The 13,487-nt window shown below is 43.6% G+C and overlaps 1 protein-coding gene across 2 annotated transcripts in view; it reads right to left on the bottom strand.

Moving 5' to 3' along the window:
* The window catches only part of LOC122563025 (tyrosine-protein phosphatase non-receptor type 22-like), a 95,809-nt gene that overhangs the window by 34,948 nt on the left and 47,374 nt on the right, over positions 1-13,487 (bottom strand). For both annotated transcript variants that reach the window (XM_043716337.2, XM_087973428.1), the window contains one exon: positions 4,851-4,943. In XM_043716337.2, coding sequence (XP_043572272.2) covers positions 4,851-4,943 — 93 coding nt within the window. The remainder of the gene's footprint in view (positions 1-4,850; positions 4,944-13,487) is intronic.

Below are 13,487 nucleotides of genomic sequence, written 5' to 3'. Positions count from 1 at the left end.
GTGCAGACGTTTTGGAATGGAGGTGGTTTGGGGTACAGGGATATAGAGGTTTTGGGATGCAGTGGTGAAGGGCTTTTATGCCATGGTACAGTGTTTGTGGTATAAGGGCTTCAGAGTAGAGTGTAGGCATTTTGGGGCATAGGAGTGTACAATATTATGGCTTCAGGGTACAATGGGATAGTAATACTGCGTACACTCTGCTCTAGAGTCTCCAATTTTGATTGAATGCATTTCTGGCAGCTTCATCTTGTGACCAGTCACCATCACCCTTTCCCCACACTCTTGTCATTGGCTAGTTTCATCATGCCCCAATTTCACCATCAACTGGGGGACAAATAGACCTTTGGATAATTTTGGTTTTCTGTCCTGCTTGTCTCCAACATCCGCTTTTTTGAAATGTCTTTCTGCTTTTGTAACCCCATTGAATGTTGCAACCAAATTATTAATCTTTAAACAAGTCAGAAATCTGAACTTTTGTCGAAAGGTGGGAATCTATCTCTGTAGTTGCAAATTGTGCACCTTTGGAAAGTGCTAGAAGACTTGGAAGAGAATCTAACAGACTGTTTAATTATTATTTTGAATGTAATTTAATGTTTTATTTTGGTTTTTATTCTGACTCATTTAATTCCTGAAGTCAATCCTGGAAAGTTCCTAACCCAACCATTCTCTACATCTGAGAGGCGGAGCTAATTTGACCACATTGATTTCCTGTCCCCACCCCACCACAACCACCATCCTGACAATCCCATTACTGGCCCCATAGAGAAGCTTCACAGCAGAAAATGCTTCGCTCGCAGATTTCAACAGGAGTGGCACCTCATGTCATTTTTACTCAAATGCAGAAGTCCTGCTTTTGAGGATAAGGCTGTTTCTCCAGCGGAACTGTTTGTTTGCGCGCCATCTGTTTTACCACATCCGGTATGCGAGTGCAAGCCTCCCAAACACTACAAACTCATATTGTGCAGAAACCACAGCTCCCTGCACTGTTCCATAGCAGCTCACTCAAAGAGGAAGTTGACAAATAAAAGATGTTGTGAATATAAGCGCATTGGCACAGTGCCAATGCTATGCTTGGTGATGATGATCACTATTATTGCTTGTTGTAAAAATTCATCTGGTCCACTAAATTCCTTTGGGGAAAGGAATCTGCCATATTTACTTGGTCTGGCCTACATTAGACTCCAATGTAGTTGACTGTTAACTATCATCTGAAATGGCCCAATAACCCACACAGTTCAAGGGAAATTCAGGATGGGTAACAAAGCCCCGCCTTGCCAGTGATGCTCTCATCCCATGAGAGGACAAGAAAAATGTTTTTTTTTCCCAACCAAATGTTTGTTTTAATCCCTTTTTTTGGCAGAGTTCATGGCAACAAACTAATATGATTGTTGACTGGAAGCAATAAGTTTAATGAAATATTTGGTAGAGGTGTTATTAGTGCATCTTCTGCGAGTTGGAGGAAAGGTTATCAGAAGGCACAGGTTGAAATTAATTCGCAAAAGACTGAGAAATGGCAATGGGGAGAACTTTGTTCCACAGCTTGTTATTGTGATCTGGCTTGCACTGCCTGAAAAAGTTGCAGCGCTATGGGTTAAAAGTAGGGGAAGTGGGACTAATTAGACTCAAAAGAGCTGGCAAAGGCATGATGTGTTGCAAGTTCTCTGGTTCTGAGAAGGCTATCAACACAACATGACTAACTGTGCTCCTAAATAATGACACAAATTCAAACTGGGGAAAACAACTGAGAACAGGAACTACTTTTCATTTTCTTTTCATTCATTAGATGAGGTCATCACTGGCCAGGCCAACATTTATTGCCCATCCCTAATTGCCCCAACAAATCTTTCCCCTCTCACCTTAAACCTATGCCCTCCAGTTTTGGACTCCTCCAGCTTAGGGAAAATACCTTATTTAGTCACCCTATCCATGCCTCTCATCATTTTATAAACCTCTATAAGGTCACCCCTCAGCCTTCAACGCTCCAGGGAAAGTAGCCCTAGCCTATTCAGCCTCTCCCTATAGCTCATACCCTCCAACCCTGGCAACATCCTTGTAAATCTTTTCTGAACCCTTACAAGTTTCACAACATCTTTCTGATAGGAAGGAGACCAGAACTGTGCACAGTATTCCAAAAGTGGCCTAACCAAAGTCCTGTACAGCCGCAACATGACCTCCCAACTCCTGTACTCAATACTCTGACCAATAAAGGAAAGCATACCAAACACCTTCTTCACTATCCTATCAACCTGCGATTCTACTTTCAGGGAGCTATGAACCTGCAATCCAAGGTCTCTTTGTTCAGCAACACTCCCCAGGACCTTACCATTAAGTGTATAAGTCCTGCTCTGATTTGCTTTTCCAAAATGTAGCACCTCAAATTCATCTAAATTAAACTCCATCTGCCACTCCTCGGCCCATTGGCCCATCTGATCAAGATCCCATTGTACTCTGAGGTAACCTTTTTCACTGTCCACTTCATCTTCTTCAGACAAAGTATTAATGAGGCATTTTAAATCTATTTTTGGTTAAATGTAGCCAATAGGCTAGATTTTCAAAAGCCTTATTATGTTTCTTGGCTAAGTGCTCAGTCAACCAATGAACTGCTGAAACACCTAAGTCTCTATTTGATTAGTAGCTATGGATGAGTGATCTCTACCAATTTCACCTTGTCTGTTCTTGGAGGAGTAAGTAGTTACAAGTGCCTTGTTGTTTTAGGTTTTGAAACTTTAAAGTGTCTGCATGAATAACAGTTTTAATGCCCTTTAATATAAAGGCATTCATTTTTTAATGTAGTGAAAAGCTAGGAATTAAATTGGTAGTCTTTTTTGCAAAGCCAACAGTCGTGTGTGTGTGTGTGAGTGAGAGAGAGAGAGAGAGAGTGAGAGTGTTCATGGATAGTAAAAAAGAATCTTATTTTGACAGTGAGTCATGAGGGTTATTTGAGGAGGTGATGTTTGGGAGGTCATACTTTGGCATGGGAGGGGCATTTACCTTTCAAAGGGGTCCCTCATGCAGACCATGAAGAATGCTTTCCTTTATTGGTCAGAGTATTGAGTACAGGAGTTGGGATGTCATGTTGCGGCTGTACAGGACATTGGTTAGGCCACTGTTGGAATATTGCGTGCAATTCTGGTCTCCTTCCTATTGGAAAGATGTTGTGAAACTTGAAAGGGTTCAGAAAAGATTTATAAGGATGGTGCCAGGGTTGGAGAATTTGAGGTATAGGGAGAGGCTGAACAAGCTGGGGCTGTTTTCCCTGGAGCGTCGGAGGCTGAGGGGTGACCTTATAGAGGTTTACAAAATTATGAGGGGCATGGATAGGGTAAATAGACAAAGTCTTTTCAGAGTCCAGAACTAGAGGGCATAGGTTTATGGTGAAAGGGGGAAGATATAAAAGGGACGTAAGGGACAACTTTTTCACTCAGGGGTGGTACGTGTATGGAATAAGCTGCCAGAGGAAGTGGTGGAGGCTGGTACAATTGCGACATTTAAGAGGCATTTGGATGGGTATATGAACAGGAAGGGTTTGGAGGGATATGGGCCAGGTGCTGGCAGGTAGGACTAGATTGGGTTGGGATATCTGGTCAGCATGGATGGGTTGGACCGAAGGGTCTATTTCCATGCTGTACATCTCTATGACTCTAATCACAACCATTTGAAAACATGGTCCGACTCCAAGATGAAATGGAAGACAAGGTCATGCTGTATGGAACTGGTCTGGTTGGAAAGGCTGGGTACATACTCACAACCTGAATCCACCTGCTCCCTTAAGAAGTAATCCCGAAAATTAGAAGCACCAGGAATCCTGAAATTGAGACCAATCCTTCATTTCTAAAGGGGTCCCAAATCATAACAGTTCAGAAAAAACCTAGCTGCAAGTTAACTCTGTCCCTTTTCACTGATGCTGCCAAACCAGCTAAGATTGAATCTCATCAACCTGGAAAGATTGAGTAGATTGTCCCGGCAAATGTACAGAGATTAAACTGGCTGAAAGGGAAACATGACTTAAAATTGGATCAGAAAATTGCACCTGAAACATGGGATTAGTTGCTTTGTCAATGTGAAATGCTAAAAGTCAGAAACTCTACTTTCAAAGTAGTCTTCAGAGAATGGGATCTGAAAAATGCAAACGCCTAGGGAGGACCCTAATGCATTAAGTATTCTGTCTAAAAATACATGGGACAAAAAATTTCAAAATCACTAAATAAGTGAACTTATATCTGATGTTCGCTACATCTGAGGCATTAGATAAAGCTCTGGCCACAGCATCTTAAAAAATGTCTTGGGTAGAGTAGCCATAGTCTTATCAGGCCACAGCATCACACTGTCATTGAGAAAGAGAGGTAGAGAGAGAGAGAGAGAGAGAACGAACTAACTTGTGGTGGTATAATCTGAGGTTCATCATAATATACCTCAGGTGAAGGGGAGAGGTTGAGAAGGAGGGTCCTTCATGGTAAACTCAGCCAATGTGAGAACTGATCCCATGCTGTTAGCATAATTCTGCAAATGAACCTCGTGCAGAGTTGTGGACAGCTAGGGGCAGTGAAGATTCACATGCAGAAACTGGGAATGGGAGATACAGTTTTCACTCCTTCTAGCAAGGGTGTGTGTGTGTCTGTGCATGTGAGTAACTATGTGTATGTGTGTGTGCGTGTGCGTGTGTGAGTGAGTCTCTGTGTGGGTCAGTCTCTGTGAGTGAGTATATGTTTAGAGGAGGAGGTTTGTTGTAGGAACCTACCAGACCTTTTCAAATGGTTCTGAGACTAGATAAAGGCTAAGTGATGATTTCAAAGTGGGGGCAGCTGAAGACAGCTGAGACAACAAAGCACAGAACAAGGACAAAAACTCACCTCATCTTCACAGAAGGTCGCGTTGGTGTTGAGGAATTCTAGCTGCTTCTCAAATAGAACACTGATTGCACTGTAGACCAGCTCATACTGTTCCTGTAATAAAGAAACATGATAAACTGTCACCAATTGGACATTTCCTGTCAAACCACCGTCTGAACAGTTAAAAAATGACAAATACAGTGAAAATGATGCACCATCCCCAACTAACTAACTGAAGGATAGTAGCAAATGGTTAGAAAATATATGCAATACTCCAAAGGTCAGAACATTGGACAAATTCTAGAAACCAGCAAAGAAAGAAAGAATAAGTTATAGAATGAGAGAAAGCTAGCTAGAAATATAAAAATAGACAGTAAAATTTTCTACAAGGATATAAAAACCAAAAGAGTAGCTAAAGTGATCAGTGTTCCTGAGAGGATGAGACTGGGATTAATGGGAAATAAGGAAATGACAGAAGCATTGAACGGTCTTAATTTTTAACAGTGTCTTCACTGTAGCAGACACAAAAGTCATCCCAAAAACATTAGAAAATCAAAACAGAATAGTTGAAGAGGAGATTAAAACAATCATAATCTCTAGAGAAAGAGTCCTGGGAAAACTATTGGATCTAAAGAGTGACAAGTCTCCTGGAGCTGGTGATCTGCACCATAGGGTCTTGAAAGAAGTAGCTACAATGGTTGTAACCTTCCAAAATTCCCTGGATTGCTCAAAGGCCTCAGTAGATTGGAAACTGCAAATATAATCCTTAACTGAGGAAGAATGTTGCTCTGGAGGCAATGCAGTGAAGATTTACCAAACTGATTCCGGGGATGTCAGGACAGACATATGAGGAGAGATTGAATTGGTTACAATTATCTTCATTGGAATTTAGAAGAAACTTATCAGTTTCTGACAGGACCAGACAGGGTTAACACAGGAAAGTTGTTCCTGATGACTGGGCAGTCAAGCATGAGGACTCATAATTTAAGGATAAGGGGGAAAATGTTTAGGACTGTGATGAGGAGATATTTCTTCACTCAGAGTGGTGAGTGTGTGGAAATCATTACCACAGCAAGTGGTTGAGGCCAAAATATAATGTGTTTTCAAGAAGGAGGCAGATATAATTCTTGTGGACTAAAGAGGGAGGATGAGATTAGAGAATCTTAGAATCCCTACAGTGTGGAAGTAGGTCATTCGGTGCACTGAGTCCACACTGACCCTCCAAAGAGCATCCCACATAGACCCAAACCTCCTACCCAATCCTTGTAACCCTGTATTTCCCATGGCTAATCCACCGAACCTGAACACTACAGATAATTTAGCATGGGCAATTCACTCAACCTGCACATCTTTGGATTGAGGGAGGAAACTAAAGCATCCAGAGTAAATCCACACAGACACGGGGAGAATGGGCAAACTCCACACAGACAGTCACCCAAGGCTACAACTGAATCTGGGATCTCGAGTGCTGTGAGACAGCAGTGCTAACCACTGAGCCACCATGCCACCAAGGATTAGGATACTGAACTCGGCAATGTCATATTAAATGGAGCAGCAGGGTGGAGGGTTTGAACAGCCTACTCCTGTACTTATCTTCTGTGTTTCAATTATCAGGAATTCTGTGTATGTGGATGTACATGGATTTGAAAGTTCAGATGAGGTTCCCTTTGCTGATTCCTGCAATGAAGGGGTTATTTAGTGAGGAATGGTTAAACAGTTTGGGCCTATACTCACGGGAGGTCAGATCAATGGGGGGGGGGCGGCACGGTGGCTCAGTGGTTAGCATTGCTGCCTCACAGCGCCAGAGACCCGGGTTCAATTCCCGCCTCAGGCAACTGACTGTGTGGAGTTTGCCCATTCTCACCGTGTCTGCGTGGGTTTCCTCCGGGTGCTCCGGTTTCCTCCCACAGTCCAAAAATGTGCAGGTTAGGTGAATTGGCCGTGCTAAATTGCCCGTAGTGTTAGGTGCAGGGGTAAATGTAGGGGAATGGGTCTGGGTGGGTTGCTTTTTGGAGGGTCGGTGTGGACTTGTTGGGCCAAAGGGCCTGTTTCCATATTGTAAGTAATCTAATCTAAATGAGAAGAGAAATTATTGAGACATGCAAGTTTCTGGGGAATTTGACAGCATCGATGCTAGGGGGTATTTCCTCTGGGAGAAAGTGAGGTCTGCAGATGCTGGAGATCAAAGTTGAAACTTTATTGCTGGAACAGCACAGCAGGTCAGGCAGCATCCAGGGAACAAGAGATTCGACGTTTCGGGCACAGGCCCTTCTTCAGAGAGTGTTCAGAGAGTGTTCAGCAGGAGAAGATAAAAGGTAGGGAGGAGGGACTTGGAGGAGGGGCGTTGGAAATGTGATAGGTGGAAAGAGGTCAAGGTGAGGGTGATAGGTCGGAGTAGGATGGAGGCGGAGAGGTCAAGAAGAAGACTGCAGGTCAGGAAGGCGGTGCCGGGCTGGAGGGATTCGGCTGAGACAAGGTGGGGGGAGGGGGGATGAAGAAACTGGTGAATTCCAAGTTCATCCCCTGTGGTTGGAGGGTTCCCAGTCGGAAGATAAGACGCTCCTCCTCCGACCGTCGCGTTGTTGTGGTTTGCCGGTGGATGAGTCCAATGACTTGCATATCCTCGGTGGAGTGGGAGGGGGAGTTGAAATGCTGTGCTACAGGGTGGTTGGGTTGGTTCGTCCGGGTGGCCCAGAGGTGCTCTCTGAATTGCTCCGCAAGTAGGCGGCCTGTCTCCCCAATATAGAGGAGGCCACACCGGCTGCAGCGGATGCAGTAGATGATGTGGGTGGAGGTGCAGGTGAATCTGTGGCGGATATGGAAGTTTCCTTTGGGGCCTTGGAGAGAAGTGAGGGGGGAGGTGTGGGCGCAAGTGTTGCACCTCCTGCGGTTGCAAGGGAAGGTGCCGGGAGTGGAGGTTGGGTCGGTGGGGGGTGTGGATCTGACAAGGGAGTCGCAGAGGGAGTGGTCTCTACGGAAAGCTGATAGGGGAGGGGAGGGAAATATATCCTTGGTGCTGGGGTCTGTTTGGAGGTGGCGGAAGTGACGGCGGATGATGCGCTGTACATGGAGGCAAACTTTCCATTGGTTGGACTGGCACTAAGAAAGATGCCTAGCATTAAGGAAGATGGTGGTGGTTTTTGGAGGTCAGTTATCTCAGCTCTAGGACATCTCTGCAGGAGTTCCTCAGGGTACTGTCCTAGGCCCAACCATCTTCAGCTGCTTCATCAATGACCTTCCCTCCTTTCTAACATAAGAAGTGGCAATGTTTGCTGATGATTGCACAATGTGACTCCACAGATATTGATGCAGTCCATGTTCAGATAGAGTCATAGAATCATACTGCATGGAAACACCCTTCGGTCCAACTACTCCACACTGACCATATTCACAAGCTAAACTAGTGCCACTTTCCTGTATTTGGCCCATATCCCTACAAAGATTTCCTATTCATGAAATTATCCAAAAGTCTTTTAAATGTGGCGACAAGAGGAAGTCAGAGGCTAGGATTACTGCAGCAAGTAACTCACTTCCTGACACCCCAAAGCTTGTCTACCATTTAAATGGCACAAGTCAGGAGTGTGCTGGAAAACTCCCCACTTGCCTGGATGGGGGCAGCTCCAACAACACTCAAGAAGCTCGACACCATCCAGGACAAAGCAGCCGCTTGATTGGCACCACATCCACAAACATCCCCTCCCTCCCCCACTGCTGTTCAGGAGCAGCAGCAGTGCATACTATCTATAAGTTGCATTGCAGAAGTTCATTAAAGTTCTTTACTCGGCACCTTCTAAGCACATGTCTGGATTAGAATGGTGCTGGAAAAGCACAGCAGATCAGGCAGCAGCTGAGGAGCAGGGAAATCAATGTTTCCTGCAAAAGCCCTTTTCATTCCTGATGAAGGGCTTTTGCCCGAAACATCGATTTTCCTGCTCCTCGGATGGTACCTGACCTGCTGTGCTTTTCCAGCACCACTCTAATCCAGTCTCTGTTCTCCAGCATCTGCAGTCCTCACTTTCACCTACGTTCTAAACGCATGATCACTACATCTAGAAGGACAAAGGCAGCATCACACTGCTGACCTGGAAGATCCCCACAAAGCCATACAATACCCTGACTTGGAAATATATCGCCGTTCCTTCACTGTCACTGGATCAAAATCACGGAGTTCCCTCCCTAAGGGCATTGTGGGTCTACCCACAGCAAATGGACTGTTGCGGTTCAATAAGGCAGCTCACCCCCACCTTCTCAAGGGCAACTAGTAATGTGCAATAAATGTTGGCCCTGCCAGCAACATCCACGAACCATAAATGAATTAAAATATTGTTTAAAATGTTGCTACATCTTTTTCTACCTCCTACCAATTACCATTTAAGTTCCAAAATTGTCAATGCTTATGATGTTTCAGGGAACAATACTATACCAGCTTGGAGATTTCTGGATTTTCGCTGACTCACAACCTATGAAACTCATGAGAATGCAAACCACATTTAAGCAACTTAATCTCTTATTTTGACCCTTTAAGTCTCTGCACCTGAGTATTACTGCCCAAGGCTTAATCTCTGGAATTCCTTCTCTACATCCCTCTGCCTCTCTAACTCTCTTAGGCAATCCTTAAAAATTTCTCTGATCAGGTTTTGGTCTCCTGTTCTAATATCCCCCTCAGTGAGTCAGCATTTAATATTGTTTGATAATCACTCCTGAGAAACATCTTGTGACATCTTACTACTCTAAAGGTGCTATATAAATGCAAATTCCAATAAACTAGGAGATGTAAATGCACATGAAAACAAACATCTCAAGTCACAGCGAAAACACAGAGAATAAAGCTTTCACAACAGATACGTTTGCAGGAAATAACCAGTCTAGTTAACGTAGAAAGTCAATGCACCTCTCGAGCTTTAGTATGCGAGTCACAAAACCACATATTCACTGCAAAACCAATCTAGTTATTAATGGCACAAATGTGCCAATTAGAATTTTTAACGTCATGTCTGATCTTGAAAATAATTGAATTTCCCCAAGATCCCAAACACTGCAGGGGATCCCACTTCACTCAGTCCATCCTCCCAGGATGTGGTCACATTGAAAGAATGGTGAGATAATGCTGCAACACTTGAGAACAGCAAAATAAACTTGTATTGATATAAAACACCTTTACCGTAGAAGCCAAGAGCTGGAGTAGGCCATTCAGCCCCACTCTGCCGTTCAATATAGAAGGGAAAGATGTAAAAGGGACCTAAAGGGCAACGTTTTCATGCAGGGCATGCTACATGTATGGAATGAGCTGCCAGAGGAAGTGGTGGAGGCTGGTACAATTGCAACATTTAAAAGACATCTGAATGGGTACATGAATAGGAATGTTTAGAGGGATATGGGCCAAATGCTGGCAAATGGGAGTAGATTAATTTAGGATATCTGGTCGGCATGGATGGGTTGGACCGAAGGGTCTGTTTCCGTGCTGTATATCTCTATGACTCTAATATGATTATGGCTGATCCTGTAGCTCAATGTCATATTCTCCTATTCTCTCCACAGACTCTGATGCTTTTAATATCTAAATAAATCTCTCCTGAATATAGTCATGATCTAGCCTCCACAGTCAGCTGTGGTAGCAAATTCCATTGGTTGACCACTTTTGAGTCTTTGTGAATGTTTAAGGTAGAGATTAAAGTAGATTTCATAAATGGAATTGAAGTGTTTGATCAGCATGAGCACTTTGAATGACACAGCAGGCTTGATGGCCTGAATGGTCTGTTCCTATATTCCTTTGTTAACCTGATTTAAGGGAGAGTTGTTGGGACTGCTGAGGCTGGATGATCAGGTCTTACAAGCCTCAGACTGTTTTGTGCATGACGATATTGGATAGGGAGTGAAAGAGGGGCTGAATGGCCTGCTCCTGTTCTACAAATGATGTTGGGAGATTGGAGCTGAAATAGGTCATTTGCCCCTTGTGCCTGCTCCCACATTCAATGAAATCTTTACTAATCTACCTAAGTTTCACTTTGCTGTTCTATTGAAATATCCTTGATTTCCTAAACTCGCATTGAGTTTCTATTTGATTCCTTTGGGGAAATGTTGATCTACCAATAGGGTGATAGATTTTAATGAGAGTATTTCATGGATATATGCAGCAAAAACATGTAACTGTAGGTGAGAGACTGATCAGACATATACTAAATGAAGGAGACCGTTCGGCCCATTGTGTCTGGTCAGATCTGCAAATTAGCATTATTACTGAATGCCAGTTACCTGATTGCTTTTCCTATACATTTGCACATTATTTTTGAATTAAAATCCCTACAGTGTGGAAACAGGCCCTTTGGCCCAACAAGTCCACACCGACCCTCCAAAGAGTAACCCTCCCAGACCCATTCCCCTATCACTCTACATTTCCCCCTGACTAATGCACCTAACCTACATCCCTGAACACTTTGGGCAATTTAGCATGGCCAATTCACCTAACCTGCACATCTTTGGACTGTTGGAGGAAACCAGAGCACCCAGAGGAAACCTATGCTAACACGGGGAGAATGTGCAATCTCCACACAGACAGTCGTCCAAGGCAGGAATCGAATCCGGCTCCCTGGCGCTGTAAGGCAGCAGTGCTAACCATTGAGCCAACGTGCCGCCCTTTATCCATATAATCATCAAATACCCCCTCAAACACCGCAGATGATGAGCTAAACTGCTTCCCAAGTTCCTAGGCTCCAACTGCTTTGAGTGAAGCCTATACAGTTGCGGGAGACAGAATGTCCTTCTCCAGGACTAACATTCTCCTCTAATTCAATTCGGCAAATAAAAATCCAACCAGAAGTCTTGAGATCTTGAAGAACTGACAAGCCTCAGGTTGAACGTAGTGTCTGGAGTGCTCAATTGTTCCAAGCTGTGTCAACCATCTGCTGAAATCACATTTCTACAATAATAATGCTGTTTAATCAGATTTATTTTCAGGCACAGAGTGGGAAGCCTACAAGTGAAAGAGTTTTTTTATCCAAAATGTGTGAAAATGCAGTTTTGTTTGAAGTGGAAAGGTTACTTGAGGCAGTTTTACATTCTGTGAAGTTACTTGACACATTTATCAAAGTCTGTGCATTTTCCTCTTCACTACATCAACTTTTAACTGTCCCACCTACAGACAGTAAAAGGAAATATTAATATAGATGTCAGAACACTGTTTCATTCTTGCCACAAACAACAACCTCCAGCACGCAATAGAACACTGAGCATTTCCGCTGGTCACAAAAGAACCTGGTCTGATTGACACTGAAACACATTTTTAAACAAAAAATTCAAGATGAGAGAAAAAGAATGTGTATGAGAGTGTGAGAGAGAGCACTGAGAGACCTCATCAAGGAAGAAAGTCAGAGAGCAGCCGAGAATAAGAGCAAAAACAGAAAGAGGGAGACGTGAAAGAGAAAGTGAAGAAAATTCAAGTTTGATGAGAAAAAGTGATTGTTCTGGAAAATGTAAAGGGGTGATGGACTCTCAAGAGATTATAGTACTGACAGCCAGGTTTCTGGTACCAAGACTGGCTCCAATGTAATGAGGAGTATGTCAGGTTCCAATCAATTGATTGTGAAAGGGGACTGTCTAGTAAGAGGCACAGACAGATGTTTCTGCAGCCGACAGCGAGACATCAGAATGGTGTGTTGCCTCCCTGGTTCCAGGGTCAAGGATGGCTTGGAGAGGGTGCAGAATATTCTCAAAGAGGAGAGTGATCAGCAGGAAGTTGTTGAACACATTGGTACCAATGAAGAGAAAATGACAAAGTTCAGAAGAGAGAATATAGGAGAATAGGCAGGAGGTTAAAAAGTAGATCCTCGAGAGTAGTAACATCTGGATTACTCCCAGTGTGACCAATATTCTGGCAGGGAGATTTGCTAATGCTACTTGGGAGCTTTTAAAAGGGTGGAGGGTTGTGACTGTGGTGGAGGGATGGAGATTAAGAGATAAGTTTGAGGCTGGTACAGTTGGGAAGAGGAACATGTCAAATAGTCAGGGCAGACAAGAGTAAGGCAGAGAACGAGGCTACATTGATGAATTAAACTGTATTTATTTTGATGCAAGAAACCTAAAAGGTATGGTAGATGAACTCGGCATGGTTGGAAACATGGGACTGGGATATCATAGTTATTATGGAAATGTGAACCAGAGAAGGGAAAGACTGGCAGCTTAAATGTTCCAGTGTATAGATGCTACAGAAAGGATAGAAAGGGGGACAAGAGAGGAGCGGGAATGGCATTTTTGGTGAGGGATAACATTATGGCTGTACTTAAGAAGGATATTCCTGGGAGTATGCCCAGTGATGTTATTTGGGTGGAACTGAGAAACAAGAAAAGGATGATCACTTAATAGGGATTGTTATATAGACCCCCCAATAGCGGAAAATTGAGAAGCAAATGGTAAAGGAGATCTGTTATCTGTAAGAATAATAGAACATAGAACATTACAGCGCAGTACAGGCCCTTCGGCCCTCGATGTTGCACCGCCCTGTCATACTAATCTGAAGCCCATCCCACCTACACTATTCCATGTATGTCCATTTGTCTGTCCAATGACGACTTAAATGCACTTAAACCTGGCGAATCTACTACCAATGCAGGCAAAGCATTCCATACCCTTACTATTTCTGAGTAAAGAAACTACCTCTGACAT

The sequence above is a fragment of the Chiloscyllium plagiosum genome, unplaced genomic scaffold, assembly GCF_037043375.1.
Source record: "Chiloscyllium plagiosum isolate Xiang-an unplaced genomic scaffold, Cpla_swu_hap1 HiC_scaffold_26, whole genome shotgun sequence".
Lineage (NCBI taxonomy): Eukaryota > Metazoa > Chordata > Chondrichthyes > Orectolobiformes > Hemiscylliidae > Chiloscyllium > Chiloscyllium plagiosum.
The sequence above is the reverse complement of the archived record's forward strand: the minus strand, read 5'-3'. Positions and strand labels throughout refer to the sequence as shown.